Source organism: Halichoeres trimaculatus, unplaced genomic scaffold, assembly GCF_033239565.1.
Source record: "Halichoeres trimaculatus isolate MK-OKI-2021-1 unplaced genomic scaffold, fHalTri1.1 fHalTri1_scaffold_6, whole genome shotgun sequence".
Lineage (NCBI taxonomy): Eukaryota > Metazoa > Chordata > Actinopteri > Labriformes > Labridae > Halichoeres > Halichoeres trimaculatus.
In genome coordinates this window covers 26340587-26352771 of record NW_027437184.1, presented here as the reverse complement: position 1 = coordinate 26352771, position 12185 = coordinate 26340587, and the positions used below count along the sequence as shown (strand labels likewise).

Below are 12185 nucleotides of genomic sequence, written 5' to 3'. Positions count from 1 at the left end.
TCTGACAGATCTATAAAGCTTTATTAAAAGACACATTAATACTGTCCTCAGAACATTTAAATCATTTCTCTCATATAGTTTGCAGTTTCTTTGATTCCTTGAAGATATTACACATCTGCTGATGAGTAGGTTAATTTACCAAAATGATGTTACCAACACATACAGGCTGAGGAGTGCACACTGGAGGTGTCTGGAGGATTACTTTTTTATGATGATAAGAATGAGTTTTCAGAAAATATGACAATGCAGTGTACAGTGGCAACCAGCATCAAGAACTGCACTACTTCACTTTTCTAAACCTCTCTCATCTACTCATCCACCTCCCCCCTCAGGCCTCTGCTGCCCTGTGTCTCACCTCCCTGCCCGTCAGGATGTGGCGGGCCAGCTTGACCTTGGCGAAGTTCCCCTTGCCGATGGTCTTGAGCAGGCGGTAGTTGCCGATGTGCGGCTGCTCGTCAGAGCAGGAGGCGATAGAGTTCCTGCACCGGGCGCCCAGCGAGCGGCTGGACTGACTGGTGGCCTTGTCTGCCCGGCTGGACCCCAGGGACACATGCTGGAAGACAATGTGGAAGAGGTTGATGAGAAGAGAGGGGTCATTGACAGTGAAAACACAGATCTCAACAGTATCAAACAGAGCAGCTGCAGCAGGGTGCGGGAGCTACAGGACTGCCTGCAGTGAGGTGCACCGACAGTCTCACGAAGGCCAATCAACAATCTGATTAGTAGGTCCTGACTCTTAAAGCTGGTTACCATCCCCGCTCACCAAAGAACTCTCCAAAACCTTTTTCAGTGTTGGCTGTTCAGACAAAGAGCTTTTCAAGTCTCTCCAACTACCAGAAACACTTTCACATCATGTCACCTTCACCCGTTCAGAGGGTGTTACACTTAGTGAACATCAGTATGAGCTCATCCCATTCACACACACACTCACATACTGCTGGTTATGCCACCAGGAGCAATATGGGGTTTAGTATCTTGATTTTAATAACTTCAGCATTTACTCCAGTAGCTGAGATCAAAGTGCCAAACTTCTGATCAAGAGGTAACCTGCTCTACTACTGAGCCACAGCTACTATAACTCCCACTTCATGAAGTGCACATTAGGACTGCACACACATCACAACTCATTGTTAGTGTGATATAATTATTACCGGTTATACTTAGGGATGGGTACCTTTCACATTTGAAAGGATATGGTACTGATTCCCGGTACCTGGCAATTGGTACCGGTAATCAACTTGACCAATTTTCGGTACTTTTTTGTGTTTATGTGGTAAAAATATCAATTTGTTTAATAATAAAATGTAAATCTTTTTCAATTTAACATATTTATTCCTCAATATATAACCTTGTAATGCTGTGTTCATGCTCAGCATGGAAAATCTCCTACTCTTCCACTCCCTCACAGTCACAACGATACGTTAAGGTACCGAAACATGGTACCTTTTGATTTTACGTGAATCAGTACCTGGTACTTTTGACAGAATTAAGTTGGTACCTATAAAAGTATCTAATTCGGTACCCATCCCTAGTTATAATCACCTCACCACAACAGTCTGATAGTTTTCTATAAGAAAGCAATGCTTCGTCACTCAGCATGTGAACTTTTTACCTGTAAGACAGGGCTCTGGATATAACGCTTATCAACTGAAGCTGTTTGAAGAAACTAGCTATCCCCACTATCCTATATCTTTAATGAAGTCATTTATTTATGTAGTTTATTTTTTCCATTTCAAATCATTGAGCTCACTTACGTTTGTACATTTTAGTTTTTTACATGACACTTACATGGTGTAATCTCTCCCTCATCTAATTGTCATAACTCTGTATCAAATCACAGTTTGTTGATTTTAAAGGTCTTTTATCCACCTGTCATCTGAATCTGTTAGAGCTTTGTTGTCTATCTTTTAAAAGGCTCAATAACTGTGAATGAGGAATGGTTTCTTTTGATCTTTCGAGTAGAAGTAACAGCTGAATGACTGATTGATTGATTGGTTTATGTAATAAAAAAGAAAGTTATTGGTAAAACATACATAATAAAAATATGAATCACAATTAGACATGAAACTGTGATTGTAGCTAATATTTACTCTCAGATTTGGTTTCCTCGATTTACCCTACATCATCATCCAAATATCCTGAGGACTGTCGTATGTTGTCCCAAACGCTGTCAGTATGAAGTTGGTACTTTGGTAGCTGAGCCAGCAGTATGTTAATCGTTAAGTTAAAACAGAAAGGTGCCTTCCATAGCAGCGTCTGCCATCAATGTGAAAGTGTAGTGTGGATGTAGTCTGCAGTGAATAAGATATGTAATATTTCAGCTCTTTAAGGGGTTAGAAGATGTTGAACAGTGCCTTTGAAACACAGCACATTTCCTATGGCTAATGGAGTTATTTTTTTATTTTCATTTTTTGATTCAGCAGTTTTCATCTTAATAAGATATTGATTGATAGGATCCAGAGATAGAGCTTTAAGTATGGTTGGGTAGAAATACTAATTATTCAATGCATTGCAATATTTCCCGACTCAATTCAATATCGATTCAGCAAATCCTCTGAATTGATTCACCTCCTGACCAGTAGGGGGCGCTGTGCGTGTTTTGCACGTTGTATGGACGAGGGCTTCACTAAACCAAACAACCACAAAATGGCAACCAAAGCCAGCAGCAGCGTACAGCCACTTCCAACTTTCAAGTCTGAGCTTGGGTTGTTTTATTGGTCAAAAATATGAGTTGACATACGACATATGTTCACATGGGCATAAAAAAGGAAAATCTAAATTGTGTGATGAGATCAAGCTATGTGCCGGCTAAGAGGCTGGTACCTCAAAAACATGGGGGATATGCAAAGCTGTTCCACTCATGCACTGATAATAACGACGAAACCCTACAGACAGAATAGAGCTGAAGCAAGACGTGCAACATGACAGTAAATAATGCAGAAGTTTTATAAATCTCTGAAATCATTTGACAAGGCATCAACCAAATACAGTTTTCCATCTGAGGCAACGGCAACTTTAATAATGCAAGAATATAAGTCTTGTTTGTGGCTAATGTGCAAACATTTGAATGAAGCTGCCGTCTCAAAATTGTATGTGATGAAAAGCTAAAAGTCTAACAAAGTATTAAATACTGTGTGTGTTATACAAGGAAGACGAGCAGCCTAAAGTTGCCTTATCTTACAGGTGTTCATGGGTTCACAGAAAAGTTCGTCTGAAGAATAAAACTGTTTTAAGATCTTGAGAGTGTTCTTCATAATGTCAAATGCAAAAATAAAAGGAAGGAGAGGGAATGAGTCATCATTTGGCCAATTAGTAAACTTTCTCTCTCCACTGGCTTCAAATCTGGTTTTGTTTCCCTTAGTTTGTCACTTGTTGTGATGAATAAACATTTTCTTGGTTTAGTTAATGCGTGGTCTCTGTTTCATTGCTTAGAGTTAAGCCAGATTCTGACTTTCTCTTTCTTCCCCTTTTCTTTTGGTGTTCTGGTCACTATTTACAGTCCAACTGGCTGCTTTAGACACACTGAGTCCTCCCGGGACGCCGAGCTCAAGTCCAGTGAGGACTTCTACAACTGCTGAGATTATGAGTCATCAAACATGCTAGGTTTGCATCAAGGCTGGTAAGTTTCTGCCTACACTTCAAATATTAAGAAATCTTGAACAGATTTGACAGAAATTGGTTAAAAGTGATGGCCACATTTACAACCAGCCCATCCTGGACAGCCATACCCTCAATGTAAGCATTTTGAGCCTTATTTCACTCTTACTGGAACATAATCGAACCAAAAATCACACTGCATTGGTCTGCTAATCAACGATTGGTGTTTTAGTGTTGCAGTGCACAATCTGTCCAGTTACTTTGAGTTTTTTCATTTTAGATTTTATTTTGTTACTAATGGAGAAAACTTTGTTTGTATGGACTAAAAACATACCCAGATGTAAACATGACAATGCAATAGATTGTTGAGTCTACGGTAAAATGCACATTGGTCGTCAATAGACTTGACACTAGATTAAGGGTACCGGAAATAGAGGTGATTATAGAAACAATGTTAAAAGATGAACACTTGCCAAACTTATGTTTCGAGGTGTGTCAACTGCTAAGCTCTGGACAGAAGAAGAAAATTAAATGAGGAAAGACATGCTTGAAAATTCCTGCAAATGTCTTGTTTCACCTTCAGTAGAAGTATGTGGTTTAATGTGAGTTTGGACAACTAAGCTAAATGGGGTCTACATTGGATTTAACTGTAAATTGAAGTTTTCAGTGAAATGTTTTTGAGTTCTAGACGCAGGTTCTTTGCACCCAAACTTAAACCAGATTTGCGGTGGTTTGGCTCTGTGCTCCCTCTTCTAGCCCACCTACCAGCGGCGTTTTCAGAGCACAGGATGGAGTATCATCTTCAGGCACTAATAACTGTATCATTATCTTCTGCCTCCATTATGAGCTACTCCTCGCCCATGTCGTCCTCACTGGCCTCTGAAAACCTTTAACCTGTTGACTCCTGCCTGGCTCTACTCAGCCTGACAGCCTTTGGTTTTATTGAAGTCAAACACCATCCATAGCATAGCATACCATTAGGGATGGGTACCTTTCACAATTGAACCGATACGGTACCAATGCCCGGTACCTGCCAATCGTTATCGGTGCTTAACGGTACCAATTTCCGGTACTTTTTTGTGTTCATGTGATAAAAATGTCAATTTAGTAAAAGTTAGTAGTAATAAAATCTCAAATTTCTTTAACTTCACATATTTATTATTCAATATATAACCTTGCAATGCTGTGTTCGTGGCCAGCATGGAAAATTATCGACTCTTCCAGTCCCTCAAAGTCACAAGGATGCATTTAGGTACCTAAACATGGTACCTTTTGATTTTCCATGAATCGGTACCCGGTACTTTTGGCAGAATTCAGTCGGTACCTATAAAAGTACCTAATTCAGTACCCATCCCTACATACCATAGCATCAACATAAGGTGTTTTAGTCTGAAAATCCAACAGATATTTAGTTGTTGTTTATGAGCATGACTTCCTTTATCTGATCTGATTGATGGTTGCTGATTGATGCTTCATGCTCCAGCATAGAGAGAAATTAGCAGTCTCATTTATCTGCTATGGACAGATCTGGATTGTAAGAACTGAAAAGGAGAAGAAACCAGGGATGGGAATTTACAGCGATTCCTGTTTTCGATTACTCTAAATATCTAATGAAGGAATACTTGGGTACTTGCAGATTATCATTAATATTTTTTAACTGTAAAAAGTTAAGTTGGACACAGACCACCCGAACCATAATTAAAGACTTAACATACATCTTTTTCACTCTTGTAGATGTTGTTCTCCATGGTGGTGGCTCGTGCTCCGGCTCAACAAACTGCTTCCACAAAACTTAATGGGAGCATATCTCCAGTTACCACTTTGATTAATGGCAGGCTAATCTTCACTCTGGTTTCGTCACAACGACATGTGCTAACAGGGCTAACAGGGCTAGCAATTGATGTAATGCAGGACTGCCTGTTTTCTGTCTCCGCTATTTTTTCGTTGTCCTTTGAGCTCATGTGCTTAAGCATCAAGCTAGTTATTATATGGCATGCAACTTTAATGCCACATATCTTTCACTGCACATTAGCTTCATGGTTTTTGCCAAAGTACTTGCAGACATCACTTTTGTTGACTGACATGTTGCAGGTGCAGCATTTTTTAAGCTTTTGCTGTTGGTGTAATAGTATGTTCCTAGAGAGTTTCCGTTGCTGCCGTAAAACAGTTGATTTGCTGAACTCTGGCTTGGTGTGCTGAAGCCGTGGCCGGAGAACTCGCAAGTTTGTATCCTTTTAATTATTATTTCCCTACCTAGTATCTTCGGTTAGGTAGAGACAAAAAGCTGGGTCACACATGTAACGTTGTTTTGTTCAGGTTCTGTTGCCAAAAGTAGTGCAGTTACTAGAACAACAGTTACTAGGGTCAACAGTGAGTATTCAATTACTCGTACCCATCCCTAGAAGAAACCCAACGTAGTGGAGCCAAAAGCCAACACACACTGACTATAACAGAACCCAATCAGCTCTGAAGCCATGGCAAAATGGAGACGGACTGAACAAGGATCTGGTGAAAGTCAGCTGTGAGGATGTCCTGTCTCGCCAGGTCAGAATTCTATTTCACATAACAATATTCCAATAGGCTACAGCCAGCACAGGCCCTGGCAAAAGTGATAAAAAATGAAGAAAGGAATTCCGGTAGCATGAGCTATTCAAATTATACAAATGGTCAACTGTGAACACTGGTAGCATCTGGTTCTTGTTTCTCGGGGTCAGAGAATCACCTAGTTTAGGACGTCTCCATGCAGCATGACAATGGTATAAAGGTGACACTTTGGGTTCCGATTTTATTGTTAACCAGGAGTTCAAAACCCAAAGATTCTTCACTGACAAAACAACAAGAGCTGCAGGGCTGAAGGCAGCTGGATCTAAAACATTTTTGCTATATGTTGGAATAAAATCAGGACAACGATCTGTCGTTCACGAAACATTGAGCAGCTTGTTTTCTGTTGACCCACTCATAGGTAAACTGATGGATCTCTGCAGCTTTTTTACCACCTTGAACTGGACCAGAATACATCTGGGCACTGTTTTGCTGCAGTGATTAAGTTCAGAGCTAGCACTGATAGTTTTGAGTCAGGAAGCATGCAAGTAGAGAAAAAAAAAGGACAAAACATGCATTTTTTTCATCCAAAGTTTGATTTTTGATGCCATTAGAAATCCATTCATCAATCAAAGACAGACTCAGCCAATTATTTCAATTGATGAATCACAGGTGACTCCAAGCAACGATATCAAGCATTTGGTATTTGCTGATTTTGTAAATTTCCAGATTTCAGACAGTCTACTGTTTTACAGCCATGGGTTTGACAAGAGGAGTGGTTTAAAAATTGGGGTTAAGAAAACAGTGATTAAGCTGTAACATAAATTACTGCAATATTTAAGGAAATACTTGTTAGATGTAGTCATTTGGAGCATTTCCTTTAAATGTTACATGTCAAGCAACAGCACAAAGGAAAAAACAGAATACCATGTGGGGGTTGAGGGAAATGAATGGCAAAACCAGGAGATGGAGGAGGGAGGATGTCAGGTGTGAAAGGGTCAAAGACGGTGGAGAATGGCTGAGATGAGAGCGAGATATAGGAAGAAGAGTAAAAAAAAAAAAAAAGGAGCAGATGCCGGCACAGTGGTCCCTGGCCTGTTTTAGGCCCTGAGGCATCACACTTCCATCCCCCCAGCATGTCATCCTGCTCTCACAAACACAACCACACAGCCTGAGGCCCCACCCTCAGACACTCCCCTCCATCACATGCCTCCATCCCTGTTCTCACGCCCCACCTTTTTGAACCCCCACCTCTAAACAGTCAGGTGGATGAAGAGGAGTGCAACACAGTGAGGAAGAGGAGTGCATCGAGACTGTAAGGCCTCACCTGTGCCAACATGGCAACACATCACACATCACTTCACTCTGTCAATCCACTCCTCATGGCTTATTTGTGGAGTGATCACAGCCGATCAGACTCATTCTGATGGAAGATCTACATTCATCATCCATCATGTAGCTCTTAAACACACACATGATAACACACACACATGTACTGGCTTAACCATCCCTCTGTGTTCAAAGCTCTGCTAACAAACAGATGGGGAGGGAGGGGTGACTATTGCCATTACTGTTTAGGGGAGAGAAATGACATAATGCAACGTCAATCAGTGCAATATCTGAGAAGGTAGATGGATAGAATAACTGAATAGAAGAATAGCTGGATAGATAAATGTGTTATTTTCTGTCTGTCTCACATGAATGAATCTTCTCTGTACAGCAGCAGGCCTCTGCTCTGGACGTATGGCGCTGCTGTCTGACACCCACTGGCTGTGGGGTTGGGCGCTTTGAAGGCTGCGCAGCAACGGACTGCACATCATTTTACGCAGTAATCCCCCCTCGCTTCATACCGACAACCCAGATATTCTCTATACATTTATTTTGGCCTTCAATGCGCGCGACCCACCCATGCAATTTGAAGGGGAAACACGCACACTCACACACATGCACGAACATGCACGTTTATATAGGCGGCAGCAGCAGCAGCAGGGAGTATAATGTGACATCACTATCTCTCCACAGCCTTATAATCAGAGGTGACGGCTGGTTTTCAGGCTCTCTGCGCATATCCACCGAGTGTTATCGTATGCGGATGGACTCATTCCGGGCTGTTTGCCTGCCATCAGCTCTTTCCCTGCGCAGACACTCAAGGTTAGCCCATTTTGACAGAGCCTGTTCTGCTTTAACATCCGTCTAATATCACCCCCAGAGCCCTGTCACCTAATGAAGAAAAATAACACCCTCATCTGAACCGTGAACATGCACAGAGGATGCAAAAGGCCACACATACTTAGGGGGAGGTTTTATCATAAGGGATGCACGATGTACCTTCTGCATGCACACAAACAGACAGAGGCTATAGGCTGTAATTGCACTTACATGGTCTCCAGTACTCCTGTCGTTCCCAGACGGTAATGCAGATCGAGAGGACATGTTGTTTTCTTGCTTTTTTCCCTGAGTGAGATTCACTGTGTGTTCGCGCGGATGATGTTTTCAGGCTCCACAGACACAATAACATCCGAGGATGAGACCCACCGTCCCGAATCAATCCGCCTCTTCCCCAGCCGGCCGAGCCGCGGTCGAGAGGAGACCTCTGCCTGTCATGGCAGCAGCGAATATCTAGAGGGAGGGTGTCCTCAAACAGGCTGCATTTTCCACCATGCACCGTGCAGAAACAGAGGCCGATCAGCGATGCAGCAAATGCAATGCAATGCAAATCCCGAGCATCGAATAGGTGCTAAAATGCGGTGATGTTTGGCCGGAGCCCAGCGTCTCTGTGGCGGCTCTCCACCCTTTGCCTCATATCGCCATACCAAACAAACACGGCTCCACCAGGTTGATCCCCATCTCCGTCTGTCATAACACTGACCGATGATCTGTCACTCTAACCCCGCCACCGCCACGCACCCCGCTCCCCCTGCAGAAAACACGGCTTCACGGTGCAGCGGGGATCAGGCCGAGATGTTCACAAATCGGTATTCCCGGTCGGTGAGATGCGCACCAACACCAAGTGTGCTGGAGCGCAAGCAGACACGACTTCCGGACTGAGGTTTCAAAGTAAAAGCCCCATTATTATATATTTTTTAAAAATACATTTTTCAGTGGTTTTATATATTTTCTTCTTTTGACAAGTTTGCCTTGTCTTGGATAAGGCAAACTTTCTTAATTAAATTACTAATTAGTTTACCGTTGTTTATTAATTCATTCAGCTACTTAATTATTTGGATGTTTTTTTTTTTAAATTCAGCCATTTATTTCATAATTTTCATTTAGCCATTCAATACATTTTATTGATTCTCTCATAAATTGTATTTTATTCAGTTATTGATTTTTATTTTTATTTATTTATTTATTTTTATTTAGGATATACAGTTGTGGAAGTGTTTGTGAATGGTTTATTTATTTGTTTGTTTGGTACTGACAGTAAACACAGACAAGCTGGAAATAATCATCCAAGGTAATGATCACAGTGCTAATACCATTACCTATAAATACACTAAGATACGCGTATTTAGCGTATATATATATATATATATATATATATATATATATATATATATATATATATATATATATATATATATATATATATATATATATATATATATATATATAGGTTATTCAGAAAACACACAATCTGAACCTAATTTTAATATATGATATGAATTATCAATTTCTGTAAAAAAAGAAAGGTTTTGACGTAAAAATGACTTCTTATAACAATGTCTGTTTGTTATGCAACATGAGAAGAATAACTGACTGAGGCGAATTTTGTATTTGGATTTACACAATTTTAAACCACAAGTCTCTCAAGAATATGTAATGAATCAGAATCACAATTAGAAATACTTCATTTAGTCCTAGGGGAAATTTGGAGGTAATAGATTTCTTATGAACAGTAAAGTAAGACTATTTTTGTAGTTATGGACAGCATTACAATACAATACAATATAAATTAAAATGAATAAATAATTAAAGGAATAAATAGATTAATAACATACTAAATGAAAAATGCAAAGAGGCCCAGACTTGTTGGAATAAGCTATGTATATAGAACTAAGAATGAAAGATGTATAAAATGATATATATATATATATATATATATATATATATATATATATATATATATATATATATATATATATATATATATATATATATAATTTTTATTTATTTATTTATTTATTTATTTATTTTGACATTGCAGACATTGCAGACATTTCAGTGTATTAAACAGACTAAGGTATAGTTAGACTGTTGTTATGCCAAACAAGATGATACTAATGTATAAGAGCACCAAAGATCCCGAAGAACTTTGAATAATGTTTGGCAAATATATATATTTAAAAAGCAACCATTGAGTATCAGCATGTCTTGGAGTGTTCTTGTCAGCTTATCTTTATATGTTTGGGTTAAAAGTTGTATTAAACTCAGATTTTCTCTTTAATGGAGTCCCACTGTCATCAGACTGACCTCAACTCACAGTTCCCTTTTGTAACATTTATGTGTCTTCAATTTTCTACCATCTATTGCGATGTCCATTAGCCCTGAAGCGGTTTGTGCATTTTGCTGAGCAAACCATGCCAAGAATTCAGCATGATCAATTTTGTGGCCTGAACATTCAACTCATGTCACCCCATCACTGCTTTTATAACAAGGAATCCAGAGAGTGAATGAATCAATGCCCCATTTTTCCCCATCCCATAATCACACTTTTATTTTGGAAAGTACTCCTTTCTTTTCCTATTTTGCCCATCAGACAGTTTGTGTCTTGACGCAGCTGAGATGCGCCACATCAGAGATGCTTACAGGTCCACACACATCTCACAACCCACTGCCGGTTCTAGCAGCGTAGATTTGTGCGTAAATTTGCATAAAGTCTCCAAAGATGGCCGATGTACGGTCTCATCATCAGAAACTGTGATGATTTTGACCTTTCCTGTGATCTGTTGCTCATGATGGCCTGCACAGAGAGGAGAGACGTCTACATGGGAATCACTGTTCCTTCTCAGAGTCCAATGATTAAAAATAAGATGCACCTCTCAACAATAAACCCCTGAATCCTGTGTCTCAGGTGAATCTGTAGGACTGAGGCTAAACAGTGTGAGGTAAACAACAATAAATACTATCTGCTGCTTGATCAGTTCACTGTCCATGGTTATCCTCTACAGCTGCCTTCAAACACTAGCGCTTACCTCTCTTCTTCTCCCTGGAAACTCCAGACAGGAGGCGGGCTTGATCACCTTAAAATAGAGGAGCAACACGGCTTCTCATGTACTTTCCTCCACCTCCTGAAATCACAACATTTCCATAGATTCTTATGTTTTCAACCTGTTCCTGTCAGGCTGCCTGCTGTGCTCAGAGTACAGGCCCTCTCTGACCTGCAGATGTCATTTCTGTAGTTGGCAGATGGGAGAGGGATGAAGATATCACATTGAGATAGAGGGTGTGATCCAATCAAACAAATATCTTTCTCCTATAGCTTTTATCCTCTTTTCACTATGTTTGTTACTACTCTTCTGAAATACTTTCACCATTTGTTTAACTGGTTGACTCTATTCATCTCTGTTTTTGTGGTTGCTCACTGTGAGTTTGGTTCCGCTCGAGTTATCTGCCTGGCAAGAGTAGTTTTGTTTATGCTGGGGTTGTGAAATGTTGTGAGGTGTTTGCTCATGGTGGATTAATGTTGAGCCTATGTCAATAATAAAACTGAGTGTGGCCTGGCCAGCTCTTTTGATCTAGTGAACAGGTATGGTCTGTTTGGGCACTTTTTAATTACACTTAATCACCTAGCTTAATGATGTGTCAGACCACAGTTTAACTATTATTTGGTCAGTGCAGTGTTAGAGTTACGGCTCCAATCAAATGTTACTGCCTTTGACCAAATGTTACCCTTAGCTCAAGTCGAAGTTAAGATGAGGCTTTATAAAACTAAGTGCCAAATAACTAGAATTGTATTTTCTGTTTACAAAAGTAACTCAAAACCATAACTCAGAGAAGGTGTCTTTAGCTTTTAATTTTGTCAATTTAGTTTACAAAAGTGACAC

At 40.1% G+C, this 12185-nt stretch overlaps 1 protein-coding gene across 4 annotated transcripts in view; it reads right to left on the bottom strand.

Moving 5' to 3' along the window:
- Positions 1-9143, bottom strand: part of mark4a (MAP/microtubule affinity-regulating kinase 4a) — a 48337-nt gene extending 39194 nt beyond the window's left edge. For all 4 annotated transcript variants that reach the window (XM_074671728.1, XM_074671727.1, XM_074671730.1 and 1 more), the window contains exons 1-2: positions 8518-9143; positions 356-553 (exon numbers count right to left, since the gene is read on the bottom strand). In XM_074671728.1, the coding sequence (XP_074527829.1) occupies positions 356-553; positions 8518-8571 (252 nt within the window). In that variant the 5' untranslated portion in view covers positions 8572-9143. The remainder of the gene's footprint in view (positions 1-355; positions 554-8517) is intronic.
- Positions 9144-12185: the final 3042 nt, after the last annotated feature.